The sequence below is a fragment of the Pseudophryne corroboree genome, chromosome 7 (assembly GCF_028390025.1).
Source record: "Pseudophryne corroboree isolate aPseCor3 chromosome 7, aPseCor3.hap2, whole genome shotgun sequence".
Classification (NCBI taxonomy): domain Eukaryota; kingdom Metazoa; phylum Chordata; class Amphibia; order Anura; family Myobatrachidae; genus Pseudophryne; species Pseudophryne corroboree.
In genome coordinates, this window is record NC_086450.1 from 128686511 (window position 1) to 128708636 (window position 22126).

The 22126-nt window shown below is 46.0% G+C and overlaps 1 protein-coding gene across 5 annotated transcripts in view; it reads left to right on the forward strand.

Annotated features, from left to right (window-relative positions):
- Positions 1-22126, forward strand: part of IFIH1 (interferon induced with helicase C domain 1) — a 133647-nt gene that overhangs the window by 97909 nt on the left and 13612 nt on the right. For all 5 annotated transcript variants that reach the window (XM_063933629.1, XM_063933627.1, XM_063933628.1 and 2 more), the window contains exons 14-15: positions 9627-9788; positions 19497-19687. In XM_063933629.1, the coding sequence (XP_063789699.1) occupies positions 9627-9788; positions 19497-19687 (353 nt within the window). The remainder of the gene's footprint in view (positions 1-9626; positions 9789-19496; positions 19688-22126) is intronic.

Genomic DNA, 22126 nt, shown 5'->3' on the forward strand with positions numbered 1-22126 from the left:
CATACATACATACATACATAGACACACTACCTCTCATACATACATACACACACTGCCTACATACATACATACAACATACATACATACATACATACATACATACATACATACAGTATATCCATCCATCCATACACTGCCTCTCATACATACATACATACATACATACATACATACTCTACCTCTCATACATACATACATACATACATACACTACCTTTCATATAAACATACATACACACATTGCCTCCATACATACATACATACATACATACAGTATATCCATCCATCCATACACTGCCTCCATAAATACATCCATATATATATACTGCCTCCATATATATACTGCCTCCATATATACATAGTCATACATACATACATAAATCCAACCCCCCTCCTCCCCCAGCCAGGGTGAACTTTCTTCACTTCCCCAGGGTGTGACTCCAGGCAGCGGCATCTTACCGCTGGCCAGGAAGCCATGGAGGGAATACTGCTCATTGCTTTTGTTGCCACCATCTCCCCGATCATGGTGCTGCCCAGGATAGCACTGCTGCCGCTGGCGGGGAGGCACTGCTCTTGTTGCTGGTGTCGGCTCCATAGTTCATGGTGGACGCTGACGCTGGTGAGAGGCGGGCGGCTGGTGAGGGTCGGGCGGCTGCAGCCGCTGATCAATTGCCGGCGTTTATCCTCAATCCCCCCGCCCCTCTGGAACCCGCAGAAATATATATATATATATATATATATATATATATATATATATATATATATAAAAAAAAAAACAGTACTGTGAGTTGCGGGGGGACATTGGCGGCCACTCATCCCTCATGTTAATGTGCTGCTGTGCTGACTAAGCGGCGCCCTCCAGTGGCCGGCGCTCTAGGCAGCTGCCTAAAGATGCCTAATGGTAGCGCCGGTCCTGAGTAGGGCAATTCAATATTAGCATTTAACAGTAATACTGCTAAGCTACAGCTCTACGTTGCCTCTATGTTTTCTTTATGCTATTCTGCAGTGTAATTATATACACTTGAATCTCCACATAGAGAGATCTGGCACATACTATATGTGTTAGATCCCCCTGATCGCCCTCCTGGATCCGCCACTACATGTATATAATGCAACAACTTTTCTTTGTATGTTAAACAGTCCATTCTGTATTTGTGGATTAAACCAGGATTTAATAAACAAACACTTTTGCATCTCATATCATATGAGAGTGTCCTTCCAAAATGATTGAATACAGTTAGTCTGCGTTTATCCTTGCTCCAACAAAGTCACCCTTATTGATTGGAGCTTAAGTCAAATTCTCATCTCGGAATCTTTGGGTTTTGGAATGTGTGTTGATGGTCATACTCATTTAACTTATTTCTATGGCTGCTTTGTCCGTCCATCTGTCCAGCCATCCTGCCACCTCACTGCTCATTTCATTATGCCATAGATTTCATTCTAGAGTCCACTTCTCCTTGAGGCAGTGTTTACCCCTTGTCTCTACCAAAAAGTGAAACCAAGTCTAATTGGGAGAATTTGGAGAGAATATTCAGCCCCAAGTCTCCTGAGTTGGCTGCTTCTTCATCAAGAAGGAAGACTGTTATCTAAAACATTACATCAAAAAGAGGACTAAATAAAATTTATATACTTTACTTTTGATTTCAAAACTTTTATTGCATCCAAGGAGTCACTATTTTTTTTAAACTGTTTAAGTAGTATGAAAAGTGGAAGGAAGCTCTCAAAAATTGCCCCTAACCTTAAAGATATGTAGTGCTTTCTACTGCTTTCAACTTGCTGTTGTCAGTTTAGTAGCATTTTTTCCCTCTATTGCTCTCAGTACTGTACTTACTAAAGTCATCTGAGTTTTCAGTGTCTGCATTTTTTCTGCAGCATCCAGATATTTCCATACATTTTTTCTTGGAAATTGATGCTTTATTACGTAGATTAGGGGTAGCTATGTCAAAGGAAAATAAATTCTCCCAAAAATAATTAATGTATTGGATATCAAGAACTATGAGCAATGAAATTGTCATTAGAAGAGAGGATGTTACATTTGTCCTATCACCATCTCTACAGATCACATAAACCATTAGTATAATCAGAAGATGATGGGCATTATTCTTTTCCCAGTTTGATGTCATCCTTCCTTTGGGATCAGTATCTATAAATACATGGTTGAGTTACATTATTATGACCACCAGCTAATAGCCAGAGTAACCGCCGTGTGCAGCACAGACAGCAGCTAGACCGGCTGAACTGTTTTAGACACATGTCTGGTAGCCCCCAAATTCATTTTGACAGTGAGCTGCTCCATTGCAGCGTGTCGGTCGGCCCTCACGCACCTTCATAGTTGACGTTCACCTCTCACATCAATGGCACGTGGTGCTCTGCAGTTTCCCAGTCCATTATTCGCAATGGTGCCATTTGTCCAGTCATGATATACCTTCACCACAGCAGCACACAAACTATTCACAAACTGCTCTGTTTCAGAAATACTGCCACCCTTGTTCTGAAAAGCCAATAAGCATCCCTTTTTGCAACTTGGATAAATCACCCCTTTTACCCATGACCACAATGAGTGATATGTGTGTGGACGGCCTATCGCACACCTTATTTACCCACCAAGCCAGTGCACGACACGTGACGTACTTCATGGGCTGCGCGCTGGCGACGTCAAATGTAGGAGGTGGTCTTAATAATGTGACTCAACCGTGTAAGAAAGCTACTGTATGCTCTCTTTGCTTTGATCATTGGATGATAAGGACTCTTTATTGCTCTTGCGTATTATAGAACCTCCATGTTCTATATTCATTATTCACTAAACTAGATGGTCATCCATAAAAGTGTGGGTACTGTAATGTGCCTCTCTTTGCATGCACTTAACCAGTCTTTTACTCATGGACCCATCTGTATAGGCATGTATCCACGCGCCCTTAGTTTTATGTCTCCTGACATGTGACCGCATCTCAGATCTCTCATTCATCTATCCACTTCTTGAGCAAGAGGGCCGTAGCATACTTTTCTATTTCTCTGACGTCCTAAGTGGATGCTGGGACTCCGTAAGGACCATGGGGATTAGCGGCTCCGCAGGAGACTGGGCACAACTAAAGAAAGCTTTAGGACTACCTGGTGTGCACTGGCTCCTCCCACTAAGACCCTCCTCCAGACCTCAGTTAGATTCTTGTGCCCGGCTGAGCTGGATGCACACTAGGGGCTCTCCTGAGCTCCTAGAAAGTATATTTTAGGTTTTTTATTTTACAGTGAGATCTGCTGGCAACAGACTCACTGCAGCGAGGGACTAAGGGGAGAAGAAGCGAACCTACCTAACTGGTGGTAGCTTGGGCTTCTTAGGCTACTGGACACCATTAGCTCCAGAGGGATCGACCGCATGGAACCGGCCATTGATGTTCGGTCCCGGAGCCGCGCCGCCGGCCCCCTTACAGAGCCAGAAGCAAGAAGTGTTCCGGAAAATCGGCGGCAGAAGACTTCAGTCTTCACCAAGGTAGCGCACAGCACTGCAGCTGTGCGCCATTGCTCCTCATGCACACCTCACACCCCGGTCACTGATGGGTGCAGGGCGCTGGGGGGGGGGCGCCCTGAGCAGCAATATAAACACCTTGCCTGGCAAAATCATCACAATATATAGCCCCAGAGGCTATATATGTGATAAATACCCCTGCCAGAATCCATAAAAAAGCGGGAGAAAAGTCCGCGAAAAAGGGGCGGAGCTATCTCCCTCAGCACACTGGCGCCATTTTCTCTTCACAGTGCAGCTGGAAGACAGCTCCCCAGGCTCTCCCCTGTAGTTTTCAGGCTCAAAGGGTTAAAAAGAGAGGGGGGGGCACTAAATTTAGGCGCAATATTGTTTATACAAGCAGCTATTGGGGGAAAAATCACTCAGTTATAGTGTTAATCCCTGCATTATATAGCGCTCTGGTGTGTGCTGGCATACTCTCTCTCTGTCTCCCCAAAGGACTTTGTGGGGTCCTGTCCTCAGTCAGAGCATTCCCTGTGTGTGTGCTGTGTGTGTCGGTACGGCTGTGTCGACATGTTGGATGAGGAAGGTTACGTGGAGGTGGAGCAGAGGCCGATAAATGGGATGTCGCCCAGAGTGGATGGATAGGTGGAAGGTATTAACCGACAATGTCAACTCCTTACATAAAAGGCTGGATGACGTAAAACAGCTGTGGGACAGCCGACTTCTCAGCCCGCGCCTGCCCAGGCGTCTCAAAGGCCATCAGGGGCTCAAAAAAGCGCCCGTTACCTCAGATGGCAGACACAGCGGTCGACACGGAATCTGACTACAGTGTCGACGAGGTTGAGACATATACACAATCCACTAGGAACATCCGTTACATGATCTCGGCAATGAAAAATGTGTTACGCATTTCTGACATGAACCCAAGTACCACATAAAAGGGGTTTTATTTTTGGGGAGAAAAAGCAGCCAGTGTTTTGTTCCCCCATCAGATGAATGAATGAAGTGTGTAAAGTAGCGTGGGTTCCCCCGATAAGAAACTGGTAATTTCTAAAAAGTTACTGATGGCGTACCCTTTCCCGCCAAAGGATAGGTCACGTTGGGAGATATCCCTTAGGGTGGATAAGGCGCTCACACGTTTGTCAAAAAAGGTGGCACTGCCGTCTTAGGATACGGCCACCTTGAAGGAGCCTGCTGATAAAAAGCAGGAGGCTATCCTGAAGTCTGTATATTACACACTCAGGTTATATACTGAGACCTGCAATTGCCTCAGCATAAATAGTGCTGCTGCAGCGTGGTCTGATACCCAGTCAGATAATATTAATACTCTAAGACAGGGGTAATAGTTTGCTAACATAGAGCATATTAAAGACGTCGTCTTAGATATAAAGGATGCACAGAGGGATATTTGCCGGCTGGCATCCAGAATTAATGAAATGTCCATTCTGCCAGGAGGGTATTAGAAACCCGGCAGTGGACAGGTGATGCTGCCTATAAAAGGCACATGGAGAATCTGCCTTATAAGGGTGAGGAATTGTTTGGGGATGGTCTCTGGGACCTCGTATCCACAGCAACAGCTGGGAAGAAATTTTTTTACCTCAGGTTTCCTCACAGCCTAAGAAAGCACTGTATTTTCAGGTACAGTCCTTTCGGCTTCAGAAAAGCAAGCGGGTCAAAGGCGCTTCCTTTCTGCACAGAGACAAGGGAAGAAGAAAAACCTGCACCAGCAGCCAGTTCCCAGGATCAAAAATCTTCCCCCGCTTCCTCTGAGTCCACCGCATGACGTTGGGGCTCCACAGGTGGAGACAGGTGCGGTAGGGGCGCGTCTCGGGAACTTCAGGGACCAGTGGGCTTGCCCACAGGTGGATCCCTAGGTTCTGCAAATAGTATCACAGGGATACAGGCTGGAGTTCGAGGCGACTCCCCCTCACCGTTACCTCACATCAGCCTTGCCTGCTGCCCTCGAAGAAAGGTAGTACTGGCGACAATTCACAAGCTGTACTTCCAGCAGGTGAAATCAAGGTACCCCTCCTTCAACAAGGCCGGGGTTACTATTCCAAAATGTTGTGGTACCGAAACAAGACGGTTCGGTGAGACCCATTCTAAAATTGAAAGCCTTGAACTCTTATATACGAAGGTTCAAGTTCAAAATGGAATCGCTCAGGGCGATTATTGCAAGCCTGGAGAATTTCATGGTATCACTGGACATCAAGGATGCTTACCTGCATGTCCCTATTTACCCTCTTCACCAGGAGTACCTCAAAATTTTGGTACAGGATTGTCATTACCAATTCCAGACGTTGCCGTTGGTCTGTCCCCGGCACCGAGGTATTTACCAAGGTAATGGCCGAAATAATTATCCCGTACTTGGACGATCTCCTTATAAAGGCGAGGTCCAGGGAGCAGTTGTTCGGCGGAGTAGCACTATCTCGGGAAGTGCTACCACAGCACGGCTGGATTCTGAATATTCCAAAGTCGCAGCTGGTTCCTACGACGCGTCTACTGTTCCTGGGTATGGTTCTGGACACAGAACAGGATAAAAAGGGTTTCTCCCGGAGGAGAAGTCCAAGGAGTTGTCGTCTCTAGACAGAGACCTCCTAATACGTATACAGGTGTCGGTGCATCAATGCACGCGAGCCCTGGGAAGGATGGTAGCTTCTTACGAAGAAATTCCATTCGCCAGGTCCCATGCAAGGATTTTCCAGTGGGATCTGTTGGACAAGTGGTCCGGGTCGCATCTTCAGATGCATCGGCGGATAACCCTGTCTCCAAGGGCCAGGGTGTCGCTGTTGTGGCTGCAGAGTGCTCATCTTCTAGGGGGCCGCAGATTCGGCATACAGGACTGGGTCCTGGTGACCACGGATGCCAGCCTTCGAGGCTGGGGGGCAGTCACACAGGGAAGAAACTTCCAAGGCTATGGAAAAGTCAGGAGACTTCCCTACACATAAATATTCTGGAACTAAGGGCCATTTACAATGCCCTAAGTCAGGCTAGACCCCTGCCGGTGCTGATCCAGTCAGACAACATCACGGCGGTCGCTCAGGTAAACCGACAGGGCGGCACAAGTAGCAGGATGGCAATGGCAGAAGCCACAAGGATTCTCCGATGGGCGGAAAATCATGTGTTAGCACTGTCAGCAGTGTTCATTCCCGGAGTGGACAACTGAGAAGCAGACTTTCTCAGAAGACACGACCTCCACACGGGAGAGTGGGGACTTCATCCAGAAGTTTTCCAAATGATTGTACACCGTTGGGAAAGGCCAAAAAGTCAGGAGACTTCCCTACACATAAATGTTCTGGAACTATGGGCCATTTACAATGCCCTAAGTCAGGCTAGACCCCTGCTTCAACACCGGTCGGTGCTGATCCAGTCAGACAACATCACGGCGGTCGCTCAGGGAAACCGACAGGGCGGCACAAGAAGCAGGATGGCGATGGCAGAAGCCACAAGGATTCTCCGATGGGCGGAAAATCATGTGTTAGCACTGTCAGCAGTGTTCATTCCCGGAGTGGACAACTGAGAAGCAGACTTTCTCAGAAGACACGACCTCCACACGGGAGAGTGGGGACTTCATCCAGAAGTTTTCCAAATGATTGTACACCGTTGGGAAAGGCCACAGGTGGACATGATGGCGTCCCGCCTCAACAAAAAGCTACAAAGATATTGCGCCAGGTCAAGGGACCCTCAGGCGATAGCTGTGGACGCTCTGGTAACACCGTGGGTGTACCAGTCGGTGTATGTGTTCCCTTCTCTGCCTCTCTTACCCAGGGTAATGAGAATAATAAGAAGGAGAGGAGTAAGAACTATACTCATTGTTCCGGGTTGGCCAAGAAGAGCTTGGTAACCAGAACTCCAAGAAATGATCTCAGAGGACCCATGGCCTCTGCCGCTCAGACAGGACCTGCTGCAGCAGGGGGCCTGTCTGTTCCAAGACGTACCGCGGCTGCGTTTGACGGCATGGCGGTTGAACGCCGGATCCTGAAGGAAAGGGGCATTCCGGAGGAAGTTATTCCTATGCTATTTAAAGCTAGGAAAGAAGTGAACGCAAACCATTATCACCGCATATGGTGGAAATATGCTGCGTGCTGTGAGGCCAGGAAGGCCCCAAAGGAGAAATTTCAGCTAGGTCGATTTCTGCACTTCCTACAGTCAGAGGTGACTATGGGCCTAAACTTGGGTTCCATGAAGGTCCAGATTTCGGCTCTATCAATTTTCTTCCAAAATAGAACTGGCTTCACTGCCTGAAGTTCGGACTTTTGTTAAGGGAGTGCTGCATAGTCAGCCCCCGTTTGTGCCTCAAGTGGCACCGTGGGATCTCAACGTGGTGTTGGATTTCCTGAAGTCGCATTGGGTTGAGCCACTTAAATCCGTGGAGCTACAATACCTCACGTGGAAAGGGGTCATGCTGTGGGCCGTGGCGTCGGCCAGGTGTGTATCAGAATTGGCGGTTTTGTCATACAAAAGCCCTTATCTGTATTTTATATGGATAAGGCGGAATTGAGGACTCGTTCCCAATTCCTTCCTAAGGTGGTATCAGTTTTTCATGTGAACCAACCTATTGTGGTGCCTGCGGCTACTTGGGACTTGGAGGATTTCAAGTTACTGGACGTAGTCAGGGCCCTGAAAAGTATATGTTTCCAGGACGGCTGGAGTCAGGAAAACTGACTCGCTATTTATCCTGTATGCACCCAACAAGCTGGGTGCTCCTGCTTCTAAGCAGATTATTGCTCGCTGAATCTGTAGCACGATTCAACTTGCACATGCTGCGGCTGGACTGCCGCACCCTAAATCTGTAAAAGCCCATTCCACGAGGAAAGTGGGCTCTTCTTGGGCGGCTGCCCGAGGGGTCTCGGCTTTACAACTTTGCCGAGCTGTTACTTGGTCGGGTTCAAACATTTTTGCAACAGTCTACAAGTTTGATACCCTGGCTGAGGAGGACCTAGAGTTTGCTCATTCGGTGCTGCAGAGTCATCCGCACTCTCCCGCCCGTTTGGGAGCTTTGGTATAATCCCCATGGTCCTTACGGAGTCCCAGCATCCACTTAGGACGTCAGAGAAAATAAGATTTTACTCACCGGTAAATCTATTTCTCGTAGTCCGTAGTGGATGCTGGGCGCCCATCCCAAGTGCGGATTGTCTGCAATATTTGTTTATAGTTATTGCCTAACTAAAGGGTTATTGTTGAGCCATCTGTTGAGAGGCTCAGTTATATTTCATACTGTTAACTGGGTATAGTATCACGAGTTATACGGTGTGATTGGTGTGGCTGGTATGAGTCTTACCCGGGATTCAAAATCCTTCCTATTTGTGTCAGCTCTTCCGGGCACAGTATCCTAACTGAGGTCTGGAGGAGGGTCTTAGTGGTTGGAGCCAGTGCACACCAGGTAGTCCTAAAGCTTTCTTTAGTTGTGCCCAGTCTCCTGCGGAGCCGCTAATCCCCATGGTCCTTACGGAGTCCCAGCATCCACTACGGACTACGAGAAATAGATTTACCGGTGAGTAAAATCTTATTTATAGATTGCTTTACTCCAGCGGTTCTCAATCTCAGCCCTTAAATTTTCCAAATAGGTCATGTTTGAGGATTTCTGTCTGTAAACACAGGTGGGAAAATTAGTGACCCCAGAAAATAGATGAACTCACCTGCGCATGATTAAACCTATCCACAAAGCATAACCTCTTGGTGGTGTTTGAAGGCTAGAGTTGGGAACCCTTGATTTACTTTATGAACTCCTTGATACTGACCTGACTTTGGATTAGAACTTGCTGTTGAATACTTTACTCCCTTAATGATCTAGCTTACCTTTGACTATTTCTTTGAGATTGTGGCCCTGACCTATTGGCCAAAGGCATAGCGAGCAAGGCTGCAAGCTGTAGATCCCTGGTGAAGACCAGTTACTCTGCATCTCAGTCAGTCCAGCAGCACAGAAGCTTCATGATCAACAGTCGATATTACCACATTCACCCAGCTATGTATTTATTTCTTAAGCTACTTAATTAAATTGTAATATATATGGGTCAGGAATCGGTTTTTGTATTCTAGTGCCTTGCTTGACCCATGACTCTGCACACCCTGCACCCATTATAGATACTCCACTGGTAATACCTACTGTTTATGGAATTTCTTACTGTTATTATATATATCTTTTTCTCTCTCTTTACAATTTCTAGGCCCGTGGTCGAGCCCGAGCTGAAAATAGTGCAGTAGTATTGGTGGCTTCTAGCTCGTCAGGGGCTGTTGACCATGACAGTGTCAATGTATACAGGGAAGGCCTGATGCACAAAGCCATTCATAAGGTGCAGCAGATGGACCCCAAACTTTTTGCTGAAAAGGTAAAATAGCAATTTTTAGAAATAATAATACAAATAAACAGGTATATTAATACATGGCATTAGCTCAGACAATTGCAATTGTACATATTACTGGATGATATTTTTTTTTATGACCCTGGCACAATAGCCTGCAATAAAAACTTTTTCCACTTGGCAACATCATATACCTACTTTATTGTGAGTACACAGTACTTGCTGAGACTATGACAGCTTTTGCAGTAGCTCAAGTTCCAGTATTATAAAATATCTATATCTAGCACAGAGCAGGGTGATTTAATGACACATAGGTCTGTGCATAGCTTATACCTGTAATGGTGGAGATGATGAACATTTCTTACCTTACCGTCCACTGTCACAGAAGTGTTGCATAGGGTAAAAGACCTGGGGCCTATGTACAAAGCCTTGGAAAGAGATAAAATGGACAGAGATAAAAGGGTCTATTTATTAAGATTTGGATGGAGATAAAGTGGTTGGAGATAAAGTACCAACCAATCAGCTCCTAACTGTCAGTTTTCAATCAAAACCTGTAACATGGCAGCTAGGAGCTGGTTAGTTGATACTTCTCCGTCCACTTTATCTCTCTCCAAGGCTTAGTACACCCCCCACCCTCCCTAGATTTTAGTGCCATCTTGGAGGTTACATTATCAATTATTCAGAACAAAACACCTTTTTCTTAGTCTAGGAGAACAAGATGAGATCCACAAAGACATACTATAGCAAAAAGAGATACAAAAAACATTTTCTCTTACGTCCTCAGAGGATACTGGGGATCCATTTAGTACCATGGGGTATAGATGGGTCCACTAGGAGCCATGAACACTTTAAGAATTTGATAGTGTGGGCTGGCTCCTCCCTCTATGCCCCTCCTACCAGACTCCGTTTAGAAAATGTGCCCGGACGAGCCGGTCACGCTTATGGAAGCTCCTGAAGAGTTTTCTGCATTTATTTTTCTGTTTGTTATTTTCAGGCAGGACTGGATGGCACCAGCCTGCCTGCTTCGTGGGACTTAGGGGGGAGGATGGCCCAACCTCTTGAAGGGTTAATGTTTCTGTTCCCCGCTGACAGGACACTAGCTCCTGAGGGAACTATTCGCAAGCCCCACCACGGCTAGCGTACATTCCCGCAGCACGCTGCCACCCCTAACAGAGCCAGAAGAGTGAAGAGTGGTGAGTACTTAGCCGGCGTCCCAGTTAGCAGGTCATCAGCCATTATGGCGGCATGAGGGTACAGAGAGGCACGGCTTCTAACCAGGGCGGATTGCGTCTCCAGACTCAGTACACAACTGCATCTCAGTACACTGTACACAGTACCCACAATGGCAAACAAAGCCTTAAAACGGTTCTCTTTCCATTTTAAGCACAAATTACCTCAGCCAGTATAAAAAAGCGGGAAGGTCGCGCATTGAAGGGGCGGGGCTTCACTATGAGCGGATCCAGCAGCTTACCAGCGCCATTTTTCCTCTGCAGTGGACACAGACGCTGATTGAAAGGGATGCGCAGCTCCTCCGGTGTGACTCCAGATTACCTCAGCGGTACCAGGGGGTCATAGCAGGGAAGGAGCCATTATTAGTGTACTATGTCCCCAATCTAAAAAAAATGTATTCGCCTTCTGGAGAAAATTGGTGGCCTCTTACAAGGTGCTTCAGTACGGAAGGTTTCATGCGAGACCCTTCCAGCTGGATCTGTTGGACTAAAGGTCCGGATCGCATCTTCACATGTACCAGAGGATACCTCTGTCGCCAAAGGCCAGGATCTCCCTTCTGTGGTGGCTCCAGACTTCTCACTTAATGAAGGGCCAACAGTTCGGGATTCAGAATTGGATTCTGCTAACCACGGATGCAAGCCTCAGAGGTTGGGGAGCGGTCACCCAGGGGGTGCAGTTTCTAGGAAGATGGTGAAGTCAGGAAGTCGTCCTTCCAATCAACATTCTGGAACTCAGGGCTGTATACAACGCCCTTCTGCAGGCCTCATATCTTCTTCAGGATTGGGCCATTCAGGTTCAGTTGGACAATGTGACGGCAGTAACGTACATAAATTGGCAGGGCGGAACGAAAAGCAGAGTAGCAATGTCAGAGGTATCAAGAATTCTCCTCTGGGCTGAAAAAACACGCTGTGGCATTATCGGCATTCTTCATTCCGGGAGTAGACAACTGGGAAGCAGACTTTCTCAGCAGACACGACCTGCACCCGGGGGAGTGGGGCCTTCACCCAGAGGTGTTCAGGTGCTTGACACGTCAATGGGTATGTCCCCAAATCAACATGATGGCCTCTCGTCTCAACAAGAAGCTCAAGCGGTATTGTTCAAGGTTGAGAGACCCACAGGCAGTGGCAGTGGACGCTCTGATGACTCCATGGGTCTGTCATATGGTGTACGTGTTCCCTCCACTTCCGCTAATCCGAAGAAGTCTGAAAAGAATAAAAAGAGAAAAAGTTCAAGCAATCCTCATTGCACCGGACTGGCCAAGAAGGGCCTGGTACGCGGATCTTCTTGAGATGCTCCTCGAAGATCCGTGGCCTTTACATCTTCGCAAGGATTTTCTGCAACAGGGCCCATTCATCTATCAAGACTTAACACGGCTACGTTTGACGGCATGGAAGTTGAACGGATGATTCTAGCCAGGAGAGGCATCTCTGACCAGATCATCCCAACTATGATCCAAGCCAGGAAGGGGGTAACGTCTAAACATTACCACCGTATTTGGAGGAAATACGTCTCTTGGTGTGAGAGCAGAAAATATTCTGCGGTGGAATTTAATATGGGACGTTTCCTGCTTTTTCTACAGTCGTGTGTGGATGTGGGCCTACGTCTGGGCTCCATAAAAGTCCAGATTTCGGCCTTGTCCATTTTCTTTCAGAAACAAAATCTGTACAGGCCCACTCGACTAGGTCAGTGGGCTCTTCTTGGGTGGCTGCCCGCGGTGTCTCGGCCTTACAGCTCTGCCGAGCAGCTACTTGGTCAGGTTCGAACACGTTTGCAAAGTTCTATAAGTTCGATACTTTAGCCTCTAAGGACCATCAGTTTGGTCATTCAGTTCTGCAGGAACCTTCGCACTCTCCCACCCGGTTTGGGAGCTTTGGTACTTCCCCATGGTACTAAATGGATCCACAGTATCCTCTAGGACGTAAGAGTATTTAGGATTTCTTTTTCATCCACTAGGGGTCACTGGAGTACTCTTGGGATATGGACAGCTTTAGCAGGAGAGGCACTGAATATTTAAATTTAGTAACTCTCCTCCCCTCCATACTCCCAGAATACCTCAGTGTTTTTTCGGTGCTCACAGGAGTGACAAGCACGAGTGGTTCTTCCACACATAGAGGCTGCAGCATTCGCTGCTCCGAGCGGCCGCACGTCACTCAGAGACGCCGGCCACACTTCCAGACCGCAGCTCCCCGGCGCTACACACCGCGCTCCCCAGCTCCCTGCATACACTTCCCGGCTCCCTGCAACCGCACTCGCTCCCGTCCGCTGGATAGGCGGCGGTACACGGAGCTCAAGGCAGGCAGCGCAGCTGCAGGGGGAGTGGGGGGGAGTGAATGCCCATAGCAGCAGCAATATAGGCACAGCTGCATGGGGTTACAAGGAATATTGCATAGGCTGTTAAGCCTATATTAACAGGGTTTGTTACAGGTTCTATATGGCTTTACACATGTCTTTATAACCTGAACTGTGATTAGGACTGTAAGCATGGCATGGAAGCCATTTTAACCATGCTTCCTGTTTATGATTCCAGAACGTTCCTGTCCTACAACACTACTCCACCGGATGGCGCAGGAGTGTTAGTGGGAATTTTGGATCAGGTTTCTTATAGTACTGGCCACATGCTCTGCACTTCGGGCATATATAGACACACCTTAGTAACAATTTTACTGAGTCGTGCAAGTTGTCTGTCTTTGTCTATTTGTATTGTCTGTCTGCATAATGAGTAAGGCACCAGCTAAAACAAAAAAGCAGTTTCACTGCAATGTCTGTAGGAGTGTGTTACCTGATGGATCTACCACATGCACAGTATGTTTTGTAAATTCAGCTACAAATACGATTTCTACTCCGATTTCATCCCCGGATCCTCAATGGGCAATATTAGCGGATATAATGGCTAGCTTGTAATCAGAATTGGCCACCGCTCGCCACGAGAGGGAGGCGGCAAGATCTGAGTCTCGGGTGAGTCCTCCACAGATATCAGAACTTGGTTCTCAGCCTTTGCCAAGGTCAAAGTCCACTTCGGGTAGAAAGGATAATTTTCATTTATCTTATGATAATTTACCAGTTTCTGCTATGTTGCATTCTGACAATTCTATGCCAGACCTCACTGCGCAAGATGAGCATGAGGAAGGCGAATTGGACCAGCCGTCAGATAATGAGGATATTGACAGTCCGGGCATTGATAATCTCATCAGGGCGGTGCGTCAGTCTCTGAAGTTTACAGAGACTGAGGAGCCTCTGACAAGTGATGAGGTGGTATTTACTAAACGCACAGATCTCCAGTGTGTTTTCCTTTTTCTGAATCTCTTAATAAAATGTTAATAGAGACACGGAAGAATCTGGATAAACGGTTTTCTATGCCTCGCCGATTTAAGTCTAGTTACCTGTTTCCAGAGTCTGTGACATCTACATGGGAGAATCCGCCAATGGTGGATTCGTCTATGTCAAAACTTACTAAAAAATTGACCATTCCAGTACCAACTGCTACTACGCTTAAAGACCCTTCAGAGCGTAAACTAGAAGCTATGCTAAAGTCCATGTATACAGCAGCAGGAATGTTGCTTAGACCTGGTTTGGTTGGCATTTGGGTAACTAAGGCGCTAATTGTATGGATAGCAGAACTCAAGTCCGCCCTACAGGACGATCACCTTATACTTCTTGCTGATCATATCTGTGAAGCTGCTGATTATCTTTGTACAGCTTCTACTTACGTCTGTCAGGTCAGTTCTCGCCTGTCATCGTCACTAGTTACGGCACGACGAGCACTCTGGCTGCGTTCTTGGCAGGCGGAGGCAGAGGTCAAGCGAGGAATAGAAGCGTTACGAGAAGTTGTTTGGTCCTGAATTGGACAAATGGATTTCTGAGGCCACGGGGGGGGGGGGGGGGTCTGTTTTCCTACCATTGCCTCCAACGGTACCTAGACGGAAATACTCTGGACCAGCTTTCAAATCCTTTAGACCTCAGCCCTTTCGAGGCTGTGGTAGAGGAACAACCACACCTGGTAGACGAGGTAGAGGATGTGGTTTTCAACAAACCACCACCAGTCTTCAGGACGCTAAGGTCACCGACAAGCCAGTGGCATGACGGGCTCCAAGCTAATCTTGGATCTTCAGTTGTGGGAGCACGCCTTCAGACATTCCATTTGGCGTGGTTCCAGACATCCACAGATGGGTGGATCCGCAATTTAGTGTTAAAAGGTTACAAAATTGAGTTCGACTGTCTCCCACCTGTGCGGTTTTTCAAGACAGGACTGCCTGTGTCGGAAGACAAGAAGGTGTTTCTGCAAATTGCCATTCAGTCTCTGCTGGATTCAGCAGTTTTGATTCCGGTCCCTGTTCACCAACAGGGTCAGGGTTATTATTCCAGTCTTTTTGTAGTACCAAAGCCGGATGGCTTGGTCAGACCAATATTGAACTTAAAGGGTCTCAATCAGTACGTCACTTACTACAGATTCAAGATGGAATCCCTGCGGTCAGTAATTACAGGTTTAGAGCCACAGGAATTCATGATTGCGCTGGATCTCAAGGATGCGTACTTACACATTACAATTTGGCCACCGCATCAGAGGTACTTACGGTTTGCGGTACGGCAAAACCATTACAATTTCAGGCTCTACCGTTTGGCCTCTCGTCAGCACCTCGGGTATTCACCAAAGTGATGTCTGTGGTGATAGCTCATCTCAGATCCCTGGGAGTGATAATAGTCCCGTACTTGGACGATCTACTCATCAAAGCTCCGTCTCAACAAATGCTCCTCCAACATGCTTTGCTAATATACAATGTGCTAGTTCAGCACGGTTGGATTGTCAACTTCAAGAAATCAAATCTGATTCCGTCTCAACGACTTCAATTCCTAGGAATGATTCTCGATACGGTGAATCAAAGAATTTACCTACCAGAACAGAAAGTACAGAGTATTCGTCATCTGGTACAATTAGTGCTCAAGCCACGCACAGTCTCGGTACATTTGTGCATTCGACTGTTAGGGAAAATGGTGGCGGATTTCGAATCGCTTCAGTTCGGAAGATTTCACTCACGTCCTTTTCAACTGGATGTGCTCGCACAGTGGTCGGGCTCGTATCTGCAAATTCACCAGATGGTGCGGTTGTCTCCACGGGCCAGAGTATCTCTACTCTGGTGGCTCAAAGTACACAATCTCACTGCAGGGAAAAGGTTCGGCGTCTGGAATTGGATAATTCTAACGACGGACGCGAGTCTCAGAGGTTGGTTAGCTGTGGTTCAAAATTGTCAGCTCCAGGGTCTCTAGGCGGATCACGAAAGATTGCTGTCTATAAATGTCCTGGAACTCCGGGCAATTTACAATGCGCTACGACAAGCAGTGCACATGCTCCGGGCTCAGACTGTCCAGGTGCAGTCAGACAACGCGACGGCGGTCGCGTACATCAACAAACAAGGAGGAACGAGAAGCCGCATGTCCATGCGGGAGGTAGCTCGAATCCTCAATTGGGCTGAGCATCACCAAGTGATATTGTCGGCAGTGTTCATTCCGGGTGTGGACAACTGGGAGGCGGATTATCTCAGCCGTCGGGATTTTCATCCAGGAGAATGGGCATTAAATCCAGAATTGTTTCACATGTTGGCCCAGAGGTGGGGTTATCCACAAGTGGACCTGATGGCATCTCACCACAATCACCAAACACCCCAGTATGTGTCCAGAACGCGAGATCCAAAGGCAGTGGCAGTGGATGCTCTCACGATCGCGTGGCCGTACAGCCTCGTGTATCTGTTACCACCGTTACCGCTGCTCCCTCTGTTGCTAAAACGGATAAAACGAGAGTCCACCACAGTCATACTAGTGGCGTCTCATTGGCCTCGGAGAGCATGGTTCTCGGATCTCCGCGGACTACTCGCAGACGATCCTTGGCCGCTCCCGCTACGTCTGGACCTGTTGCAACAGGGTCCGTTCCTTTACCCCGATTTAGCGCTGCTGCATTTGACGGGGTGGCTGTTGAGACCGCCCTCTTAAGAAGAGAGGGCATTCCGGAATCCGTTATACCAACCATGTTACGTGCTAGGAAGCCAGTTACGGCAGCTAATTATCACAGAATTTGGCGTGCCTATATAGGTTGGTGTGAAGCTCGGACGTTTCCGACATCATCTTTCAAGTTATCCCGTCTTTTGTTATTTCTACAGACGGGGGTTGGATGGAGGACTACGTTTGTCTACACTCAAGGTGCAGGTTTCTGCCTTGTCAATTTACTTTCAAAGACATTTGGCTCTTTTGCCGTCTGTACACACCTTCCTGCAATGTGTCCTCAGAGTACAGCTTCCATTTATACCACCTACAGCGCCATGGGACTTGAATCTGGTTTTAGATTTTTTACAGTCTTCATATTTTGAACCCTTACAACAAGTGGATGTTAAGTTTCTCACTTGGAAAACAATTTTTGTCCTAGCCTTAGCTTCGGCAAGGCGTGTTTCAGATTTGGGTGCCTTGTCATGCAAGCCACCGTATTTGGTGTTTCATGATGACAGAGCGGAACTTCGTATGAATCCCGCTTTCTTGTCAAAGGTAGTGAAATCTTTTCACATCAATCAACCAATAGTAGTTCCTGTGTTAACAGAAGATTCTGGAACTTTGGATGTGGTACGCGCACTACGCGTTTATGTAGCCCGAACGTCTACAGTTCGTAAGACGGATCCGTTGTTTGTTCTCTATGATGCTGCCAAGATGGGTTGGAGAGCTTCCAAGCAGACCTTATCCAGATGGATTAAACTGACCATACGTCAGGCTTACCTTCATGCTAGGTTACAGCCACCTACATCAGTAACAGCTCATTCCACACGTTCTGTGGGAACTTCTTGGGCAGCTTTGCCGTGCGGCTACATGGTCATCAGTGCACACGTTTGTGCGCTTTTATAAGTTTAAAACGTTTGCGGCATCAGCATCTAGCTTTGGCCGCCTAGTGTTACAGGTGCCAAACAGCTCTCCCGCCCAAGGGGGAAACTTTGGTACGTCCCAAGAGTACTACAGTGACCCCTAGTGGATGAAGAAGAAAATAGGATTTTTGTACTTACCAGGTAAATCCTTTTCTTTGAATCCATAGGGGGCACTGGACGCCCACCCAGAGCAGTTTTACCTGGTTTGTGGTAAGTTCAGTGGATCTTATGGTAACAGATTCTCACCAATTTGTTCAAACGTTCAAGTTATATCGGTTATGGTGTCAACTGTTTAGTTGTCAGTTACGTTATGTGTCAACTTTATTGTTGTCCGTTATGTTATAATGTTCTCTGTACTTCTCCATTGTTCATCCTCTATATCGCTCCTGTTCGGCTCAGTAAAAAACACTGAGGTATTCTGGGAGTATGGAGGGGAGGAGAGTTACTAAATTTAAATATTCAGTGCCTGTCCTGCTAAAGCTGTCCATATCCCAAGAGTACTCCAGTACCCCCTATGGATTCAAAGAAAAGGATTTACCTGGTAAGTACCAAAATCCTATTTTTAATTACTGCTGTTCCTGTTCCAAGTTTGGTTAGCATGGCTTTCCTCTTTTTTGTGTGTGCTGGTTCGGAATCTCACCACTATCCTTTTATATCCTTCTCTCAAAGTATGTCCTTCTCCTCGGGCACAGTTTCCTAGACTGAGTCTGGTAGGAGGGGCATAGAGGGAGGAGCCAGCCCACACTATCAAATTCTTAAAGTGCCCATGGCTCCTAGATGACCCGTCTATACCCATAGTACTAAATGGATCCCCAGCATCCTCTACAGACTACAAGAAGAGGATTTACCAGTTAAAATCCTTTTTTTTTTTTTTTCTTTTTTTTTTAAATATAAAAAAATCATTAATAATTAACTGAAAAATGGCCACATGCAGTAAGCCTGTGACTAGTCCTGGAAGCTCTAGTTATTGAAGATTTCTGTTTGTACCTTAGGAGGGTGCGAGCACAAGTCTGCCTTAAGTGCACACTCGGGGCTGGTTGTGGGCTCACAGTGAGTAGTAATTGAATAGCTCTGAGCACTTAACGCAGGAGCTAAAGATCGCGTCTAATTGAATCTGCCCCTAAGAGTATATTTTATTAGTTAAACTAATTTCTATAAAATTATTCTGTAGGAAGAATTATAACAATATTCTGTAGGAGGAATTATAACAAGTGCAATTTATGAAGTATAAGACTTAATAAAGACATGATGCATAAAGCCATTAAAAAGGTGCAACTATAGTACTAATACAGTATCTACCTATCTACAAAAGCTATTTATTTATTTATTTTTTACTTTTTGGGGAAAAAGTAAACTAAAATGAGTAAATTGTTAAATATAATTTATATCTGAGTAAACTGATGCAGTGCAAAATTTGGCCCTGAGTTAGGTTTACTCAAACGTATTGCTCAAATGACAGCTACAATTTGATTAGTTGCTATAAGCACCACCACATTCCTTCACAACCAATTGTGGGACCATGTTCATAAATGTCCTCATTCTGTGTTCAAAACAGGATCATTGTTATAGTGCTGCTCGACTGGTCTATAACATAATGTTTTATTTATAGATTCAGGAATTTCAGACTCAAAGCGTCATTGAGAAGAGAGTGAAGAAGATGAAAAGCAAGTGCAAAGAGTATCAGGAGAATCCGTCTATGGTGACTTTCTTGTGCAAGAAATGTCAGAAGCTGGTTTTTTCTGGAAGCGACATTTCTGTCATAGAAAACATGCATCATGTCATTGTAGACAGCAAGTTTAAGTAAGTAATTGGAAGTATTAATTTTCATAGTAAATACACATGTTGTGGTCTTCGCCTACCAGAAAAGAATGTTGTACTCCATTTTGTTTTTTCTTGTTAATTACCTTTTTGTTTGTATTTTTTGTCCTAGGAGATCTCATTTCCATATGCTTAGCCAGCCATTCAGATGTGCTAATATTACATCCTTTTATTCAAACAGATCACGCTGCTGCACAGACCAGCTGACGTCTCAGCTAGAGACAGGGGGGCAGTGTCTCCAGTTTACAAGAGAAACAAATAGCGTAATCTGGCTTCTGTAACTGTGCCAGGTTTCCCTTTTACACAATAGCAGGTTATCAGTGCAGTTATAGTGTGGCATATAGTGGCAATTACAGTCTACAGCAGGGGAATTCAACATGTGGCCCTCCAGTAGATGTGGAACTACACAACCCAGAATACCCTGCAACAGTTATAGCATCCCCTTATAGTATAACTGTGGCAGGGCATCCTGGGATGTGTAGTTCCACAACAGGTGGAGGGTAGCATGTTGAATATCCCTGGTCTATCGTTTGGAGGTTGTCCTATCACACTATGGGGCTGATTGTGAGTCTTACGCAGAAGAGCACACAGCAGCATCTATTGGCGGCCGCCCTTCTTTGCGTTTATGCAAATGGCCCTTGTGTACATCTGTGTGGCCAAATGTGCAAAGACTGAGATGCCCACTTTTAGTGCCTGTGCACCTATAGTACAGACTGGTGCATCTTTATAGACCACCATCGGGTGCCAACCCTGTGGCATGTGGAGATTCTCCGTCTCTGTCCGTGCCCTCCTATGTCTGTGGCTGTGTGTCTGCGCTTGCATGGACACATCTGCAACACTCCCATAACACTCAATGGATGGCCTATTTTTGCATGCACTAGTAGCCAGCTCCCAGTCACCGCCTCAGAACGCCCATCATTTCTCCACCACCGTTCTAATACCATGTGAATTGAATGCAACAGCACCTTTATCCATGCGCTCTGTGTAATGCATACGTAGTAGGGGTTTTATACATTTTTTACGTGCACATCGGTTTTACACGTGGCTCTGAATCAGGCCCCATATATCAAAAAGAAGCATGATCCAACTTTTCTGCAGATTACCCATTTTTTGTTTTCCCCTGCAGAGCTAATACAGTGACCGGAGTGTGTGAGGTGTGTGGATTAATGACGCACAGCTGCAGTGCTGTGCGTTACCTCTGTGTAGCTGAAGGCTTCTGCCGCCTGAGACGTACTCAATTTCTGCAAAATTTCTACTCATATTAATTTAATTTAAACAGGAAAATATGGTATTGGTTTGCTGCCATAATTATCTCTTCTAAAGTAGTCAGCAGCTGACATTTGGCCTGCACAGCTCATGTACTGCTTGTTGTGGCCATAGATCTAGTAAAACCGTGCTATGTACCATTACTATTGTGGTCATGATTCAAAACGAAATTAAAGCATCTCGAAACCCAAACCCCACCACCCCCGCTTTTGTCAGTGCAAAAGTGCAGAAATTTTGAGCCAGCTTAGTGCTAACGGGGATCACAAATCAACTAAGAAGTATCTATCCTGATGCACTCTGAGCAATGTCATAAAGAACTTTACATACAAAATATTCACGCATGTAGAAAATACAGTGCCAAAGTCCTCACACCCCTATATTTAGTATAAGTCATAAATGATTAGAGATGAGCGGGTTTGGTTATACTCGGATTTACTCGGTTCTCAAAACGGCATCTTATTGGCTCACGGCTGTCACGTGTTTTGGATAGCCAATAGAAAATATCCAGATAAAACCGAACTGGCGTTAATTCTGGTGTTAAGTCCGAACCCGCTCATCTCTTTAAATGATTTAAAATTAGAGATACTTTTGGAGAAAAATGGAAAAGTTTATTTTATTGGAAGGTGGTATTAAAGAGGTAAAAGGCTGGTCTATGATGTGAAGTCTACACTCTTGCATAGTGTGTTTCTTCAGATTTTCCTGCCGTTCTGTACATTGAGGTGTACTTATAGTTTTGTGATATTCTATCCCAAGAGTGGAGAGTAAGTGCTCCAGTCCAAAACCGAGAGCAACCAATCAGATTCTAGCTATTATTTATGTAGTACATTCTAAATTATGATAGCTAGGATCTGATTGGTTGGTATTTTACAAGTTTTAAAAAATCTTCCCCTTAGTTTTGCACATTGAGGGGTCTATTCATGTAGCAGTGAAAAGTGTAGAGAAGTGAGCCCGTGGAGATGTTGCCCATGGCAATCAATCAGCATTGAAGTAACATTTATCATTTGCATACTATATAATTATTCAGAGCAGCTGATTGGTTGTCATAGGCAACTTCTCCACTGGCTCACTTCTCCGCTCTTTTTACTGCTTTATGAATAGACCTCTGAGCGCTTTGCAGTAAACAGAAAAAAAAATGAAACTTAAAATATTTATTAT